The sequence below is a fragment of the Macrotis lagotis genome, chromosome 1 (genome assembly GCF_037893015.1).
Source record: "Macrotis lagotis isolate mMagLag1 chromosome 1, bilby.v1.9.chrom.fasta, whole genome shotgun sequence".
NCBI lineage: Eukaryota > Metazoa > Chordata > Mammalia > Peramelemorphia > Peramelidae > Macrotis > Macrotis lagotis.
In genome coordinates this window covers 295168343-295186753 of record NC_133658.1, presented here as the reverse complement: position 1 = coordinate 295186753, position 18411 = coordinate 295168343, and the positions used below count along the sequence as shown (strand labels likewise).

At 42.4% G+C, this 18411-nt stretch overlaps 1 protein-coding gene across 9 annotated transcripts in view; it reads right to left on the bottom strand.

Moving 5' to 3' along the window:
- Positions 1 to 845: 845 nt before the first annotated feature.
- ZNF618 (zinc finger protein 618) overlaps positions 846 to 18411 on the bottom strand; it is a 215236-nt gene continuing 197670 nt past the window's right edge. For all 9 annotated transcript variants that reach the window (XM_074211158.1, XM_074211159.1, XM_074211152.1 and 6 more), the window contains 2 exons: positions 9188 to 9289; positions 846 to 8588 (listed from right to left, as the gene is read on the bottom strand). In XM_074211158.1, the coding sequence (XP_074067259.1) occupies positions 7075 to 8588; positions 9188 to 9289 (1616 nt within the window). In that variant the 3' untranslated portion in view covers positions 846 to 7074. The remainder of the gene's footprint in view (positions 8589 to 9187; positions 9290 to 18411) is intronic.

The following is an 18411-nucleotide window of genomic DNA, read 5'->3' as shown; positions in this document are numbered from 1 at the left end:
CTGGTTGTCCTTCTTGCCCTTCCATCCCCCCTCCCCCCAGTTCAGCTGGTCTTTCTCCTTGATGATTACCAACCAGCTTGGATTTCAGAAAGCACCGAAGGAATCTGAGACCCCTGAGGTTGAACACGAGGCTAGGTCATGCCCCATTTAAGGAACTTTGGTTATAAAAAAGTAAGTTGCCCATTAGGACATGATCTGTCCTGTGTCCCTTGGATGGATATGTTGGGTTACCTGGTGAATAAGTAGCCAGGAAACCCATTCTGGAACAGTGGTGTGAACACCCAATCCTATCAAATCTTCCACATTCAATTAATACCAATGTGGCATTAATATAACTTGAACTTTTCATTATGAACAAGGGAAAAGAATAGCTATCTTCATGCAGCTGCCTAGATCACAATTTTACACCCTTAGCAAGTATGAGAGGGAGCCCTGTGTTTCAAGGCCAACCAGGGCTCCTCCTGCTGAACCCAAGGTTCTATCAAAATTAGCTCTGAAAAACAAAACCAACAAGCAAAATACTAAAAACTAAAAACAAAAACAAAAAAGAAATCCCAACCATTCCCAAACCCCAAAATCCAAACAAAATTGGGGGAAGACTTTAGGACAAAAAATGCTAAATCATTGGTTTACCATACCTGGTCTAGCAAAAGAAGTGCCACAGTGATGGATGGATTGAACAGAGAGAGGGCGGACCAGCTAACTTAAGACTTCCTCATTCTCAATGACCTATGTTTCTTTCAGGACAAAGTTGGTGGCATGGGGTTGGCTGGGGTTCCTCTAGAACCATGAAAGTCAACATTGCAGAAAAAAACAAAACTCCTTGCTTTTGATTCTCAGGTAATGGGGGAGGGTGGGGTTGGGGACTATCTAGAAGTCAGCTCCTGGACTCATATAAAGGCAGGAGATTCTTCTCAAACCCCAAGTCTCATTCTTCACTAATTTTCCCAGAAGTGAGAACAGAGCAGCCATTTGAGACAAAAGCAAATGTTAAAATCACAGCCAAATTTTAAAAAATGGGGGGAGGGAAGGAATATGAGGATGGGGGAGGGTTTTTTCCCTAGTTGGGTTGGGTTCAAAGCAAGTGAAGGAGCAGTTAATAAGTTTGAGTTACAGTCATTTCCCCTGCAAGTCCACGGTTCCACTGAGCAATTATCTTTCATCAGATTTTCCCAACTTTCTTAGATACTCCCACTGGCACCAACTTTCCCTTGCCTTTAGTCAAGTCAGACCCCTTGCAAGGATTTTTCACATCCTGTTCCTTGTCAGGTGCAATGAGGTCCAAAGACAAAGTGATTTTTCCTTTTCTCCAGGTGACTGCTTTCCTAGACTCATGTACAAAGGTGCTATCATACTCTTCTCCCTCCTGAGACTGTTCTAGAGATGGAGCCTAGGAATAGTTATGGCTGGGTCAGTTCTCTGCCTCCTGGAAGCTATCCCCTGTCTTGAGAGATGGGGTATCTAATGGCTTCTTTCTATTTTGTCTGCTAGTATCTGCCACTGAACAGTTGGTGCAATTATCTACCTCACACACATATACAAACCCCTAAATCTCCCCCAATTCATCTACAAGGGCTCTTTGAGTTACTTAAAGGGGTAGTTGATTTGGTTGTTTATACCAAAACTCTCCCGAGGTAAAAAAGGATAAGAGAATAATTCCACCTCACAAGAACACAGGGTTTAGTTTTAGAACTAAAGGTGTTCCCTGTAGCTGTGCATTGTTTTTTTGTGTTCCTCCCCCACCCCCACATACCCAAAGGTACCTAATACAAATCTTAGAACTTTCACAGTAGGAGTCAACACTGGGTTAGGGCCAGGGACTCTGAGTCTTCTCTTTAGCAGTAAGAGAGCCTCTCCACGGTATACTACTGGTTTGTTCTGCCAGAGTGACAACACCCACAGCTGACATGGGTTGAGGTGAATGGACAGAGTATTTCTAAAACGGAGGACAGAAGCAAAAGATTGGATGGCAAAAAGATCCTTTGGTTCTTCTCTGACAGAAATACCAGGTGGTCTGGTGTGGGTAGTCACCATGGACCTCCTGCCTAGGAGCCTCTGGGCTTGTTTTACCTTATCAGTAATCTGAGCACAGAAATGAAAAAAAAATACCCAATATCTCATTTGGGTGTCTTATAAACTGGGTCCCTACTGGATCTGAGGGTCTCTTGAGAAAAAAGACCTGACAGTGATAATGCTTCAGGTATTGCTTTACAGGTGGCAAATTCCTAGATTTAGATGGAGAGGAAAATAGATGCCTGGAGCTAGAGAAAAAGGGGATGGGGGATGAGGATGAGGATGGGGGTAGAAATGCTGGACAACCATCCCCCACCTGGGAGTTCCACTTCTCTACAAAATAAAACAGGCACAGAATATTTTTTTCCTGGAGATTATTAGTGGTTCTATAACAACTGTCCTTTCAACCACAGGCACCATTTCTGTGGAGAACCTGTGAACAATTCTACCCTATAATCTGTCCTTCAGGCCCTATCAATAACAAATGGCATCTCATTAATCCCCAAGATCACCAAATTCTATGTAGAGCCTCTAAGATCATAAGCCATACTAGTGACTGCTGAAAGACTTGTCCAAATTATTTGGCTGTTAAAATCTGGAACAACTAAATATTGCTGAGACTAAGATAAGGATGGGGGGGGGGGGGGGCTAGGAATGGGGATTAGTCAGGCCATGGCTATTTTCTGCTGTGCCATGCAATTTGTTGTAATGGTATTTGGCTTGTATGAGAACTCTAGCCAAAAGACTCTGTTAAGGTCTCTCCAGTTAGAATTTCTGGGAAAGGAGAGGAAGTAAGAAAGAAACCCCCACCAAACCCTACCAATGAATTATTCCCCTTTCACAGACCTTTGGAGACTAAGACAATTCATAAGCAGCAGCAACCAAGGAAGAAAAAATCAAGTGGAATTCATTTAAAAATCATGAGAATGAAAGGAGAGCATTCTTCTCTAACCCAGTGGTGGGGAAAAGTAGGGGATGAGACAAAAACGAGGTAAGACTGGTTGTTTACTTTAAATTTAAAAATAAACATTTTCACTGTAGTATAGTTTCTAAGCTTCAGAGTGGTAAGAACCAAACAATTGTTAAAGAACCATATACAAAGTTCACTTCCCTGGATGCAGCAGATAAGAAATACACAAGAGCAACAGATGGCCTAGTCGGGGAGAGAAAAATATAGCAATCTCTCCTCTGCCCTCCCACATCATCTCCTGTTAACAAAATGATACAATCAACTCAAATGCTGATACCACCACCAATCAACTAGAGAACATTTCCCTTTAAATACCCTGGATGGAAAATTAGTCTAGTGATAGAGTCTTTAAATCAAAGTGATCTCTCCTTCTCCTAACAAAGATTAATTATCCAGGACTCAGGAACTCACTAGGTTTCTTGAATTTTTTTTTGACAATATTTTGTCCTTGACCTGGGAATTCTGGAATTTGACTATACTATGCCTAGGAATTTTCATTTGGGCATATCTTTCAGGATGTGATAGGTGAATTCTTTCCATTTCTATTTCACTCTCTGGTTCTAGAACATAAGGGCAGTGTTTCCTTGATAATTCTTGAAAGATGATGTCTAGGCTCTTTACTCAATCATGGCTTTCAAGTCGTCCAGTGATTCTTAAATTCTCTCTCCTGGATCTATTTTCAGGTCATTTGATTTTCCAATGAGATAGTTCACATTCTGTTGGCTCTGTTTTCATTGTTTCTTGATTTCTCAAAGATATTTTACATTGGTTTAATTTTAATTTTTAAGGAATTACTTTCTTTAGTAAGCTTTTATACCTCATTTTCCATTTGGTCAATTCTGCTTAAAGCATTCTTCTCATTGGCTTTGTGAACCTCTTTTATCATTTGACTTACATTTGAACTGGTTTTTTTTTATGGTATTATTTCCTTCAGAATTTTTTTGGTCCCTATTGACTTGTTCATGATTTCCTTGCATAATTCAATTTCTTTTCCCAATCTTCCCTCTACTTAATTTTAAAAATCCTTTTTGAAGTTCTTCCATGGCCTGAGACCAATTCATATTTTTCTTGGAGACTGGATATTTTGACATCTTTTTTGAGTGTATGTTTTGATAAAATGCCTTTGTCATCATAGAAACTTTCTACAATCAATTTTTTTGTTTCCTCATTTTCCCAGCCTAGTACTTGACTTTTAATTCTGTTAAAGTAGACCTCTGCTTCCGGAGTGGAAGATGTACTATCTCTAGCTTCAGGAGTTTTGGGCAGTTGTTTTCAGAGAAATTTCTAGGGTTCTATACATTTTCATTTCTGCCAAGGGGTATGATCTGAAAGGTGTTTCCTATCTCCTGGCCTGTGCTCTGCTCTGGGAGTGACCACAAGCACTCTTTTCTATCCTGGGACTGTGAAGTGTCCCTGCTTCCTAGTCACCACAAGGTCTGTTGTGCCACTGGTCCTCCTTAACCTGGAACTGCCACCCAGGGCTGTAATCCAGATCCAAGTATGGACAAAGCAATGGAGCTTAGAACTAGCAGAGAGAGATCACTAACATTTCCTTCTGATCAGTTGTTCGACTCCCTTACTGTGGGATGAGATATTGGAAAGCAGCTAACTGTTGATGATTCTTTGGCTCCCCAAGCCTGCTCCTGGGTTTGCGCTGGCATGGTCTGGGCTCCACTTGCACCCAGGCATAACAGATCTTCCTTGTGGACCATCTAAATTGGCTTCTGCAGGTTGAGAGGTCTGAAAACTGTCACTACTGCCACTGGTTCAGTCACCCCCAAAGCCGCTCTTTTCTTACCCTGGTGCAACAGACTTTCCTGAGTTGTCTTGGGATGGAAAATTCCTTCAGTCCATCCTTTTTGTGGGTTCTGTCACTCAAATTTATTTGAAGGTATTTGGAGACCTTTGCCATCTTGGCTCTGCTTCAATCTAACCTCTGCTGGCACAAAGGAGTGTTTGGAGGGGGGAATCTAAGAACAGTTTACAGGCCGATTAAAAACATGAGTTGGGAATTCTATTTTCCCTCCTCAGGCATGAGGCTTTTGATTGTGGAGGTATCTTATAGTAAAATGGCATAATGCATGTTACTGGTTAGATATTCCTTATCTAAGATATTAGAACTTGTCCTTGCAAACAAGGCAAATGATACAGGAAACTACCTGGGAGTCACTTTCTGAGAAGTTCAACTCTTTTCCCATAATAATGATCACCAGAGAATGGCTACACCTCAACAGGGTTACCTTAAATATGCAGGTCAATGACCATACAGTACATAGCCTTGAGAAACAGAGTTTTGAAACTTCCTAGCCCATTTCTTTCAGTGAGTAAAAGAGTATCAAATGGAGAAATGGAATCTCTAGGATCAATCCAGATGGTCAGTGCCAGTAGACCTCAAGTCCCTGTGTGTAGGGAAGGGAAATAAAAATTTCACAATGAGGAAGGACCCCAAAAATTGTGGTCAAGTTAGGCTCAACTTAAACACACTCCTGAAGGTGAAATCTCCTGACATTGGACTTGGAATTTACAGAAGCCCCCAAGGAATCCAGTCCTATTGCTTTATAGGAATATGATTCTGAGTCAAACATCAGGACCCCAGGGCTGACCAACTTGCACCCCCTGCTATGTGGGTTTTGAATAGCAGGGTCAAGAGCTAGACAAGATAGGGAAGCTGTAGGTCTGACATGCCACTGGATATGAACTCTGATTAATTCACAGGCTTTCTATTGAGCTAGAACAATTTCAGTGATGTGATGAGTAGTGTAATGCACTATAGGTATTTCAGTTAGACATTCCTAGTACCAGAGACAAATGAGGCAAAATGAACCAGGAGGGTGAATACTTTTCACTTACATTCAGAAGATATCCTAAGTCACATGCTTCCACCAGCTGTGATGCTATGCTTGTGAAATCATGGAATGCTCAGCATTTTCATGCCCAGCTCCCCACCCTGACCTGCTCACCCCCATGCCTTCAGGAAGGAATACATCCTTGGGAGATCTGGACTATACAGGGATGGTTCAGATGTTGGTTATACCACTGAGATGAGCTAGTTTACAGTGTGACTTGAGGAAGAAGGGCAAAGGGGAGAGAGGAAGGGAAAAGATTGTTTTAAAACCATAAACATAAGTTACAGACATTCAGTGCCTCCTAGAGGATTCTAAATCAAACTTTAAAAACAAAACAAACAAAAAAAGAAAGGTTAAGCCCACTAAAATGTTAAAAAAAAAAGTAAAAAAACTAAGGTGTGGAGACAGTTTACTAGAATAGCTACTTTTCTGAAAAATTTTTCTCCATTTTATATTTAAAGCAAAAAGTCCTATTAGTTTCCATTACCGTCTCCTTTCCTGATCTGAGAGATAGGTGTGTTTCTTGAATGCAGCTGCCTTTATAACATGTGACCAATGTTAGGAAGGCGGCCAATCAATGCCCTGAAAATATACAAGTTAATTGGAGAAGCAAAGTCCAGTGCAGATATTGTCCACTTAATGCAGATTCAAATATCCATGGCAAGACAGCCCTGAAGGGGAGAGAGAAGGGAAGGAGGAGGGAGGGGAAATCAAAGAAACTTCAAGTCACTTTTAGATCTCAGCTGCCTGAAGACTTTACAACATCAGCCTCCTACTGGTCTGCACACCTGAAAACATGGAAAATCTGTTATTAAAAAAAAAAAAAGACCCCTGATGGAGACAAGAAGTATTTTCCTGCTGAAGTACTCCCTCTCTCACATACACTCCTCTTTCCTCACATACCCCACTGAATGTGACACGTTAACACAAACGTGTATTCATCACAACTGGGGTGTGTATGTGTATGAGCGTATGAAGTTTCTTTGTATCAATAGACTCAAGGAACCACATACCCACCTACACCAAGTGTATTATGTATATTTATCCATATGGTACATACACATGCGTGTGTCCACACACACACACTAATGTATATACACATAGAAAAAGCACTTATGTTTCCAGGGGCATTTATAATGAGGTCCACAGTGTTTAGAACTTAAATTCCTTTTCTTTGATTGCAACAGTGTTTTATAGTTATTATTATTATTATTATTATTATTATTTTTAAACTAAAAGACAGTTTTAAAGCATGTTGGACTTCAAAAACATGAGTTTGTTCATGTCTTCAGGACTAAGAAGTCGCCTCCTTTTTATGAGAAGTGCTTGCTCACACATATTTACACACTCACTCCTGGCCCCCACGGCAGGCACCGCAAGGAGCCAAAAGGCCAGTTTGGCCAGTTTCGTATGCTTTTGGGTAACACAAGACCAGTACTGAAAGAGGTCAGGGGTGGACTGGAAGAGAGGTTCCTGCAAATAATCATAAACTTCGTTTTTCCCAAACCGATCGTCTTCCTGAGCTGTGGCGGCTTCCCCGGTTGCCCGTGGCTTCTTGGAAGAAGGCTCAAAGTCCACTTCCTCAGTCCAGGATTCCTTCACCTCATTGATGAGCTCACAGACCTTGCCAATGATCTCCTCATGCTGGTATGGTGGGACGGGCCGCAGCTTCTGCTGGGGGTCCAAGATCATGGCAACCTTGTGGGCTGAATGCACCTTGAAGTTCTCCTTCAGGGCCTCCAGAAAGAGGTGGCAGAGCTTGCTGACCACCCCGGCATCATTGGCCTTGGAGGTGAAGAGCTTCTCCAGCTTGACGTAAGTGGGCAGCACCAGCTGCAGGGTGGGTCGGCTTTCGTGGCTCAGCTCGATCACAGCCTGCTTCACCGGAGCCAGAATGGCAGCCAGGTTGCTTAGGAGGTGCTTGTTCAGGTTCTGGATGAGGTTCATCTTCTTGGCACGGCTGTAGAACTCACAGATCTGCTCATAGCGCTCATGCACCAGCAGCAGGGAGTCTGTCACTGAGTTCCAGCAGGGCGGGGGAGAGGTCTCCTCCAGGGAGCCGAAGGTCTCCTTGGAGAGGCCAGTAGAGCCCGCCAGGTCTTCACAAACATTCAGCAGCTCGATGACTTCATGCATGTTGCGGGCCTGAAGCGTGCGCTTGTTCAACACACTCTGGACCACCGAGTTCAAGGCACAGGCAGAGCAGCGAAGGCACATGCCGGCCTTGGAGAAGGCAGACGAATTCACCCTGCAGTCCGTCACGTAGACCGTCCTGATCTCGGACATCACAAACTCAGATAGCACGTTCTGGACCCAGTGGTGAATGAAGTCGCCGCTGTCCCGGATGTCCACGCCCTTGATGCCCAGGACATAGCTCTTGATGTGGTTGCCCTCAGCCTGATAGGCCGTCAGGATGTAGCAGGAGTCGGGACCAATGCTCTGCGAGTGGCAGGTCACACCGATGCCTAGGCAGGCATTGCTGCCCAAAGCACAAGTGACCTTCACCTTTACCTGGTTGTACATCCGAGGCAAGTGTTTCAAGGCCAGTGTGTTGAAGTTGCCAAGGATTTCAGTGACTGAGAAGGCGCCGTAGCGAGCGCCGCTGTCCACCAGGGTCTGCGCCAGCTTGAGGAACTCTTTCCCGCTCACCACACTCAAGGTGCCCAAGTCTGCACACATCACACGCAACAACCGCTCTGCAATGTTCTGTCGCTCCTTCTCAGGGATGGCGCTGTTGGGTGCTGAGCCACTCACTGAAGCTAAAGATGTAGGAGGGGCAGGAGGGGACACAAAGCAGAGTGATTACTCCTAGCAAAGATGCTTAGGATGGCTTATCATTTAGGAAAAAGTTCAAACTGGTTTTCTTTTTCCTACATTAGTCAAAAACAACAACTCCAATAATAGCAAACATTTATATAGTACCTTCTATGGGCAGGCAACAGGCTATGGGTTTTTACAAATATTACCTCATTTAATTCTCTCATAAGAGCTTCGAGAGTAGATGATTTCATGATCCCCATTTTAAAGATGAGGAAACTGAGGTGACAGCAGGTAAATAATTTGCCCAGAGTCATCCAGCTAGTATAGGTTGGAAGCTAAATCTGAACTCAAATCTTCCTGAGGCCAGGGCCAGGCCAATTGACTTCAATAGGCTTTGTTTCCTTCATCTATAAAATGGATAGGCTTTCACCTCTCTGCTATGAGAAGCAAATGGCCTAAAGGTGAACAGCTGCAAGAACTCATCAGAGCCCTAGGGAGCTGTACAGGGTGATGACAGATGACAGGGACCTGGAGAGCCCACAAAGAGGCTGGGCAGACAGAAGAAGTCAAGTGCAGGGAGACCACCCTCCAAACGTACTGTTGTTGGTGCTATTCCTCTGGGGTTGTGGTTTCCACTTCTCTTCCACAACAGCTGGAGGCGACCGGGGCTGGTTGAAAGCGATGTTGTTCTCATTGTCAGCTGTAAGATACAAAAGGAGGTGATGACTGAGCTTCATCTCAGGAAGAAGCTTTCAAACTATATCTCCTGCCAGGGTCCAGGCTCCTAGATACAGTCAAGACTATCAAGGCAGTCTTCTAAGAACCTCATGAATGAAGATGGTCTTCATGACTTAAACCACAAGTTTGAAGGGGGATGAGGGGACTGTGGTTTTCCCCCAATTAAAGTGATGGTCAGAATCCACTGGCAAGGAGAAACATTCTATAAAGCGAACCACTGGCCCCTCCTTGGCACTTTTTCTAAATGCCTTCCTGATCTGTCTAGTTCTAGTTCTCCAGCTAACTTGCTATGTGACTCTGAGCAAGTTATTTCCTTTCTCTGGACCTCAATGTAATGCTCTGTAGAATGAAGGGGCTGAACTAACTGGCCTGTGAGGTCCCTTCTAGTTCTGCCATTCTGTCTGCTTAGGCTCCCTACCTCTGGCATTCTATATCCTAAGATCCCTCCCTGTTCAGACATCCTGTGTTCTAAGGTCTCTTCTAACTCTGATATTCTGAGTTCTAAAGCCCCTGCCTGGTATGACATTGTGTTACAAGGGTTCTTACAGCTCTGATAGCCTGTGTTCTATGGTCTCCTCTACCTCAGACATGCCATATTCTAAGGTCACTTCTGGCTCTGATGTTCTGATAAAGCCCATCCTAGCTCTGATATTGTGTTGTTACAAGGGCCCTTACAGCTCCAAAAGCCTGTGTTCTAAGGTCTCTTCTAGCTCTGTCATCAGAGATCCCTTCATGCTCTGACATTCTGAGTTCTAAGGCCCCTTTCAGTTCTGACATCCTGTGTTCTATGATCTCAAGCTCTGAAATTCCATGTTCTAAAGTCTCTTTCTAGTCTTGTATTCTAAGATCTTTTCTAGTTTTGACATTGAGTTCTAAGGCCTCTGACAGCTATGACATCTTGTGTTCTAAGGTTCTCTTCTAACTTGAAGCTTGTGTTCTAAGGTCTTTCCTTGCTCTAACATTCTGTGTTCTAAGGTCTTTCCTTGATCTGAGAGAGTTCTAAAGTGCCTTCCAAGGTTTAACACTCTGTTCCAAGGAAAATTCTATTTCTACTATTCCATTTTCAAGGCCCCTTCCGCACTAACATTTCATGTTCTAAAGACCCTTCAAGCATTGACATTTTAAGTATTTAAGGTCCCTTGCAGTTATGACACTTTGTATTCTAAGATCCCCACCAACTCTTATCAGTCTAACTTCAGTCTTTCCAGTTGACATTCAATATTCTTTCTTTTGAGATCTTTTCCCATAGTACAATAGAAAATTCCCTGGCTCTGGAGACAGAAGACTTGGATTCAACTTTATCTCTGACCTTACCACCTGTGTGGCTTCAGAGCAGCTAGGTGACACAGTGGATAGTGTACTAGCTGTGGAGCCAGGAGGACCTGAGTTCAAATCCAGATTCAGACACTTAATAACTACCTAGCTGTGTGATCTTGGGCAAGTCACTTAACCCCATTGCCTTGCAAACAGAAAAAAACAAAACCTAAAAAAAAATTCCCTAGGACTCAGTGTCCTCAGGATCCCTTCTGTTACTCCCTTCCCTCTTGGACACTCTAAGAGCCATTTCCATGAACACACCTGCCACTGTCCATGGTAGGCAGGGTGAGAGCAGAAGGTTTCTGGAGAGGACACTGAGAAGGGAGTTTATTAGAGGGAATTACCCTCTGGGATTCAATACCAAGTTAATGAGATTTGTGTATTTGGGTTTGATCCTCCTTATCAGTCAGGTTGTGAACTGCACAGATCAGGGCTCCTCAAATTCACTCAATGGTGCCAAGCCTTTAATCCCAGTTCAGTCGAGCTGTCCCTTTTATTCCTGTGCACTGGATTGGTGGGAAGGCATTATACAGTAGCACCAGACCTGAACAAAGCAGTCTAAAGGAAGTCAGAGCTGTATATTGTACTGTATAATTACAGAATAAATTCCCCCCTCTTTGTATCTTACTGTTCTAGCTTAGAAACTCAGGCACCAATTTGCATTTTAATTGCTTCTCTCTATTGTATTGCTATTTAGGGATGAGGATGCACCTATAATCTTCCCTAATTATGGTTTAGCCTCCAAAAGTCACTAAAGGAAGGGCTGGAGGGCCAACAACTCTTCTGTCAGGAACCTGGAGTTCTGAGGATTTCTGGGGAGGAACTCAAACAGGAGGATTCACTATGAAATCTCATAACTACAAATAATCATTTAAAATAATAATAATAATAGCTAATAGTTATGGTGCTTTAAGGCAAAGAAAATACTTTACATATATTATCTCATTTGATTTTTTTACAACAACCCTGTGACTTTGGTGTATTTATTATTCCCAATTAACTGATTAGGATACTAAGGTTGAGATAGGCTAAGAGATGTGCCACATTCATACAAATCAATAAGCATTTAAGAAGCCACTATGAACCAGGCTAGTGTCACAAAGAAAGGCAAGAAAACAGTCCATGCTTTCAAAAACCTCAGAGTCTACTGGGGAACATACAGTTACCATCCAGACTCCAAATTCAGCTCTGTCCACTATTCCACCAAGTCATCTATCATTTATTCCTAGAGTGAAGATACTTTGGATTCAAAGATTTAGGATGATCTGTAGGTATTTTACAGGTCATCTAGTTGCAACCCCTTATTTAACAAATTAGAAGACTGAGACTCAGGGGGTAGAATGATTTTGCCCAGGTTACTCACAGGGTGACAGAACTGGGCAACTAAATCCTCATATCAGGACTATTCAAAGGCACAACCTGGTCCTAAGTAAACTTTCCAGGTTTCTCTCTCACTGATCCCAACATGCAACCTCTATTCTGGGCTTCTACTTATATCTGGTCTTTCATTTCTCATCTCTTCCTACACATTTGTGGTTCAGGACTCATCTCATCCAGGGAGTCTTCTCTGACCAGCCCAGGGTTTCTCTTGCCCCAGAGTTTCTATAACACTTTCTGTCCAGCTCTATGCCTCATTTGACCCTGAGCACAAGATATTTTCTGTTCCTAGTGGCCTTTTTTAGGGCTCTATCTTTTTTCCTACCAGATCCTAAGCAGAGACAAGATTGCACTCATCTTTGGAGCCACCCCCACCCTCACCCTCCAGTATCTAGCCCAACGTCCTGCTGTACAGAGTAGGAACTCTGGAAATAGCTGTTGACTGATTCTCTGACTCAATAGATATTTGCACACACATCAATATCAAAGGATATTTTTCAGAAAGTCAATTTTGTCAAAGTTGTTTCTTCTTTTTAACTTTACTTATTCCCCAGGACAAAGTCCCTAGTTTGTGTGAGGCACTTGACTTGTGCTTGGGACACAAAAGCAAAAATGAAAAACACTCCTCCCTTCTCTAAATAGCATATAGCACGCACCCTGGGGGAGCCCGATGCGTACACAGATACATAAAAAAAAATGAGATGGAAAAGCAGTCTAAAGCCAGGGGAGTGGCATCTGATCTGAACCCTGAAGGAAATTAGGAATCCTAAGAGACAGAGGTGAGGGCGTGCATTTAAGGGATGGGAATTCTGTGCAATGAGGCAATACCAAGGTCAGGAAACAAGAGGGGTTTGACTGGAAAGTAGATTAAGTGAATGGGAAATAATAGAAAATGAGTCAAAAAGCTTGACTGGAGTTAAATTGTGAAGAATTTAAAATCTCAAGCTGATGTTTATGGTAGAAAAGAACTGGAAATGAAAGGGAGAGTCATCAATAGGTATTAGTTAAACAAGTCAAGGTATAAGAATGTAATGGAATACTACTGTACTTTAAGAAATGATAAGCAGGATGACTTTAGAAAAATCTGGAAACACATACTGATGCAAAGTGAAGTGAATTGAACAAGAACATGTACACAGGAAAGCAATACTGTAGGATAAAGAATTGAATGATTTAGCTCTTCTAAGCAAGAAAATGATCCAAGACAATTTCAAAGGACTTAAGTTGCAAAATGCTATCCACCTACAGTGATAAAAAAACTGATGTTGTCTGAATACAGCCCACAGCAAACTATCTCTCTTTCCTTCTTGTCTTCTAGCACAGAACTACTAAAATGGAATTATTTTACATGATAGCACATGTATAACTTTTATCAGAAACTTTCCTGTTTCAGCAAGGAGAGAAGGGATAGAATTTGGAACTCAAAACCAAAAAAATCATTGTTAAAAATTGTTTTTGCACATAATTAGAAGAAAATAAATTATTATTTTAAAAAAAGGGCAAGGGGGAAAAATCCCCAAGTTGATGAGACAGTGTTTTATTCTCAAAGCAACAAAGGACTACTAAAGATTTTTGGGCAAAGGAGTGAAAACAACAGAAGTATGCTTTAGTAAGATATTGTACTAGCAATGCAGACAACAGCTGGGGGGGGGAGAGAAGGGAGGGAGGGAGGGAGAGGGGGAGAGAGAGAGAGAGAGAGAGAGAGAGAGAGAGAGAGAGAGAGAGATAGTTTAATCTATGGAAGAGAAGGGAATATAGACATAAGATACTGTAAAAGAAGGATTAGATACTCTATTTACAATACTATGCTACCTCATAGATACATTAGATAAACCATTTCCCAACTCTGGACCTTAATTTCTTCATCTGTAAAATGACCTTATGACTAACTAGATGGAGAGGTAGAAGTACGGAGAAGTTAAAAGTTTGAGGTTACAAAAATGAAAAGTTTGTAAAGATGATGACTGAAAGGACAGTGGAGAGAGGGGAATACGGCAAGAGATGTGAAGGAAAAATACATTTGACTAATGACATTAGATGGGGGAGGGAGAGAAGGATAGTAAGAGTTGGGGATGAATTTGAGGTCATAAACCTGGATAACTAAAAAGGTAGTGTGCTCCTGAGAGACACAAGGAAGTTACCTCTAATCATTACCATCTATATGATTATTTTGTCTAGAATCCTAAAATTTCTAAACTTCAAGGATCTTGTAAAGGATCTTCAAAAGAGCATCCAGTCCATTTTACAAATGGGAAAACCAAGGCCCAGGGCAAAGACCTGTTCATACAACTAGTACTAGAAGATCTGGAACTCCCACCACCCAGTCCAGGAGTCTTCCCTATAAAGGGCTATGCTCTCATATCCACCCTATGTTATATGAGCCTTTTCAAGCTGTCTTCCTTAAAGATTCCCAACTTATTCCTTTAGAATGAAACCTTTGGAAGTCTCTCTCTTGCTCTTGGCCTATGTGCAAGGCATTTATGGTTTTCAATATCCTGATTCTTGGTACACATAATTAAATTCCATAGATAAAATTAATGCTAGTATTCTCCTAACTCTTGATCTCTTGATGAGCTTTAGCTCCTCCTGCCCCAGTACTTTGCAAAGGGTAAGTCTCCAGGGCTGAAACATCAAATGCTGATAACCAAGACTATTGAGCATTAGGCCACCATTATTAAGTGGCAGAGAGGCCAGAATTTTAGACCTGGAATCAAGACTTGAATTTCAATTGATCTCAGTTACTTACTGGGCAAGTCACTTAACCCTATTTGCCTCAGTTTCCTCATCTATAAAAATGAGTTAGAGAAGAAAATGGTAAACCACTCTAGTAGTATCTTTCCCAAGAAATGCCCAAATGGAATCCTGAAGAGTTTAATACAACTGAAAAATAACAATCAAGATCAACCTACCTCAAAAATCCTTCCTAGCCAATGGATATTTAACAGGAAAAAGATCCATTTTCTGGGACCAGGAAGTAACTGGGTGACCCCCATCTCTCCCACACAAATGTACCCTCACCTTTATCCTCGCCTAGCATCATCACATGTAGTATAAAAAAGATAACAGCAACCTGTAACCTGTGATTTTATCAGAATGGAAATTTCCAGTGAAAAATCTCCCTCTCTCAGTGCAGATGAGCAATTGAATATTGTGTTCGTCATGGGCTTAGAGAAGTGCCTGGAGGTTCTGAGATGCTAAGAGACTTAGCCAGGATCATCATACAGCTAGTATGCAACAGGGGTTACATCTGAACTCTGGTCTTATTTTGATTCTGAAGCCAATACTCTATTTACAATGCTATAATGCCTCATAAACACATAAGATAAAATATTTTCCAACTCTGGGCCTTAATTTCTTTATCTGTAAAATGACAAGGTTGAACCAGATGGTCTCTAAAGTATTAATACTGACAAATGGTGATTCCATGAGGCAGGGGAAAAGGAAGAATACATATACCATGAAAAGAAGAGAAGCTGAGAAGGGTTAAGAACAGTGAGTAGAAGAAGAAAAAAAAGATGAGTTGAAGAAAAGGAGAATGTCAGAGTAGAAAGGAGGAAGAATGGGCAGAAAGGTTATGAGGAGTCATTTTTTTTCCCTCCCTTCAAAGACTCTCCAAACTCTAGACATTCACCTCTAAAGGTTACTCACTAGCCCTCACCCCTACAACTAGAGATAGGGAATGAATATCCCCAAGATCGAGCTTCCAAGCAACCCACCTGAGGGCCCTTCCAACCCTCAGAACCACCAAGCCCATTGGAAGGGCCATTCCTGGATTCTTCTCTGTCCATTTTTCATAATGAAAAAAGGGGAGATAAACCACAGGAAGGGAAACACAGCCCACTGCAGAGACTTGGATTGAGTCTGTCCATAAAGGTCTGCTTTCCCTCCTAAGCCAAATGGATGAATGGAGGGGAAAACAGTAAGTATTCATTTCTCACTCATCTGGACAGAAATGGATGACAGAGAATTTCTAACCCTACTGTATACAGTCAAAGACCAGAGGGTATGGGCAACCAGGTGGTGCAGTGGACAGAACACTGGCTCTGGGGTCCTGAGGAACAGAGTTCAAATCTGGTCTCAGACACTTGATACTTAGTAGCTTATATGACCCTGGGCAAGTAGCTCCCTTCCCCACAGGAAAAAAAAAATTAGAGGCAACAGGCTGAACTTGGAGGGGGGAGGGAGAGGGGCAGAAGACAACCTTCCCCAGTAGTCTGACAAGGAAACAGCTATAGGTCAATGTCTCTGACTTGCGAATAATTTCTACTTCCTCAAAGGGCTAGTATAATAGACCTTACTTTTCTATTAGAATATTCTATATTGTGTTCACTATGATTGCTCAGTCCAAACTCAAGAGGCATGATGATCATTATTTTTCTTTCCTTTCTCTTTCTTCCCTCTAGCTTTCTCTTCTTTCTTTCGTTCCTTTCCTTTTCTCTTTCCTTCCTTCCTCTCTTCTTTTTCATCCTTCTTTTCTTGAAGACTGGGTCTTCCCTATCTCACTCAGGCAGTTAACTACAGTAGCCACTCAAAAGCCCATCACTGATCAGTATGGAAGCTCTGAACTGTTTGGTTTGTCCTTTCTTAGGTAGTCTAATGGCCTCCCCCTCTTAGTAGCCCAATATAGTGGGGTTGACTAAGTGTGAATACTTGATAGGGTTTGGTCTGTTGCAGTTCAGAACTCCTGAACTCAATCAAAACAGCAGCTTCAGTTTCTCCTAGTCTGTGTCCTACATTCAGCAACATAATGATGATCTCCAAGATAACTTGGAGGGTAGAGGGCAAGGGGGGCAAGAAGGTTGCTCCTGTGTCCAGTCTCTGAATTGAGAAGTAGATGAATGGTCAGGGTCATTACAGAGAAAGAGGGGAAAAGTAGCAACAGTCAGCATGAAATGTTAAAAAAAATGCCCTATCCAAAGCTATGATATCTGCCCCTTCTGAAGAGAGAAGAACTTAATCTGCCCAACTAGGGAAGATGACCAGCTAGGAGGTTTAGAGAACTACACCCTCCCCCACAACAATACAGCTGGAGGAGGTAGGCATCTATCTCACAGGGGCCATCCTGCTAATGAAATGATGGTAGTTACTATTCTTAGGATGAATAAGCTGGAGAGTTCTAATTGAATATGCTCCCGACAAGTCCCACTCTTGCCTTTGCACCTTTTCTCAGCAGAGTGAACTTAATTAGACACACAATTAAGTCCCCTGGGGGGTGAGAAGCTGGCACTCTCACCAGAATGGAGCCTGGTCCCTAACCCTCCCAGGAGGGAATGAGAGGGTGGAATTACTGCAATCTCTGCAACCTGTGGCAGGAAACTGTTCGGGCCACTTGCCCAGGGCCACCATTACCAATCCAAATGTAATGTAATTATTAGTAGGACTGATTAACTTCACAAGCAGCCACCTCTGGGGTGAGATAAGAGATACAAGGCAAGAGCCGTTACTCAAAAAAGACACACATCCCGCTGCCTTAAAGGTATATGCCTATGGATGTGAAAGAAGGGTTTTCAGTAACCAAAAGGTGCCTACTGAAAGTTACCCATGAGAGGAGTAACATCATAATCCATGACCAGGAACATGGGGGTAAGGGGATAGAAATAGGAGGAGAAATGGCAAGTTTTCAACTGTCAGCTGAAAGCGGGGACCTGAGCCAGGAAGGGTAGAAAGGGTAGAAAGGGTAGAAAAAGGGGCAAGCCAAAGATTTCGAGGAATGAGGAGGCAATGGTCCCTCTGCCCTGGGTCAAACCTCATTTGGTATATATTGTGTTCAGGTCTGAATGCCACAGCTTAGGAGGACACTGATAAACCAGACAATAGAAGAGGGCAAGGGGTAAAGACCCCTGATTCTAAGTCTCCCACAGCAGACAGAACCAGGAATGTTTAGCTTGTAGAAGAAAAGATGCAGGGGAAACTGGGAGTGGTCTTCAATTATCTGAAGAGCCATCATCAAGAAGATTTGATTTAGGGGACAGAACCAGGATGGATGATTAGAAGCAACCTTAGGAGAAGGAATAAGTAAGCCTATCAGTCAGACTAGTCATCCAGAAGTAAAATGAGTAACCTAGTCAGGGGGTGGCTTCTCCCTCCTTTGATATTTTTCAGCAAAGTCTACAAGACTATCAAATTACATTGTAGGAAATAGTTTAATGGATTAAACTAGGTGGATGCTAATTTTGGGATTCTGGCATTCACTGATTTCGCAATATGGTCATTGCCCAGATCTGAGTATTAGAGGTAGGATCTATGTCCAGAATTGGGGCTTTGAGGCCAGAATTCAACTCTCTGTTAGACAAGTTCTAATGACAATTCGGCCAACATGAATAGCTTTTTAGAGTTCAGAAAATGCTTTCTTATATATTTTGATGGTTGCCCTGTGGAGTTAAGGTAGGA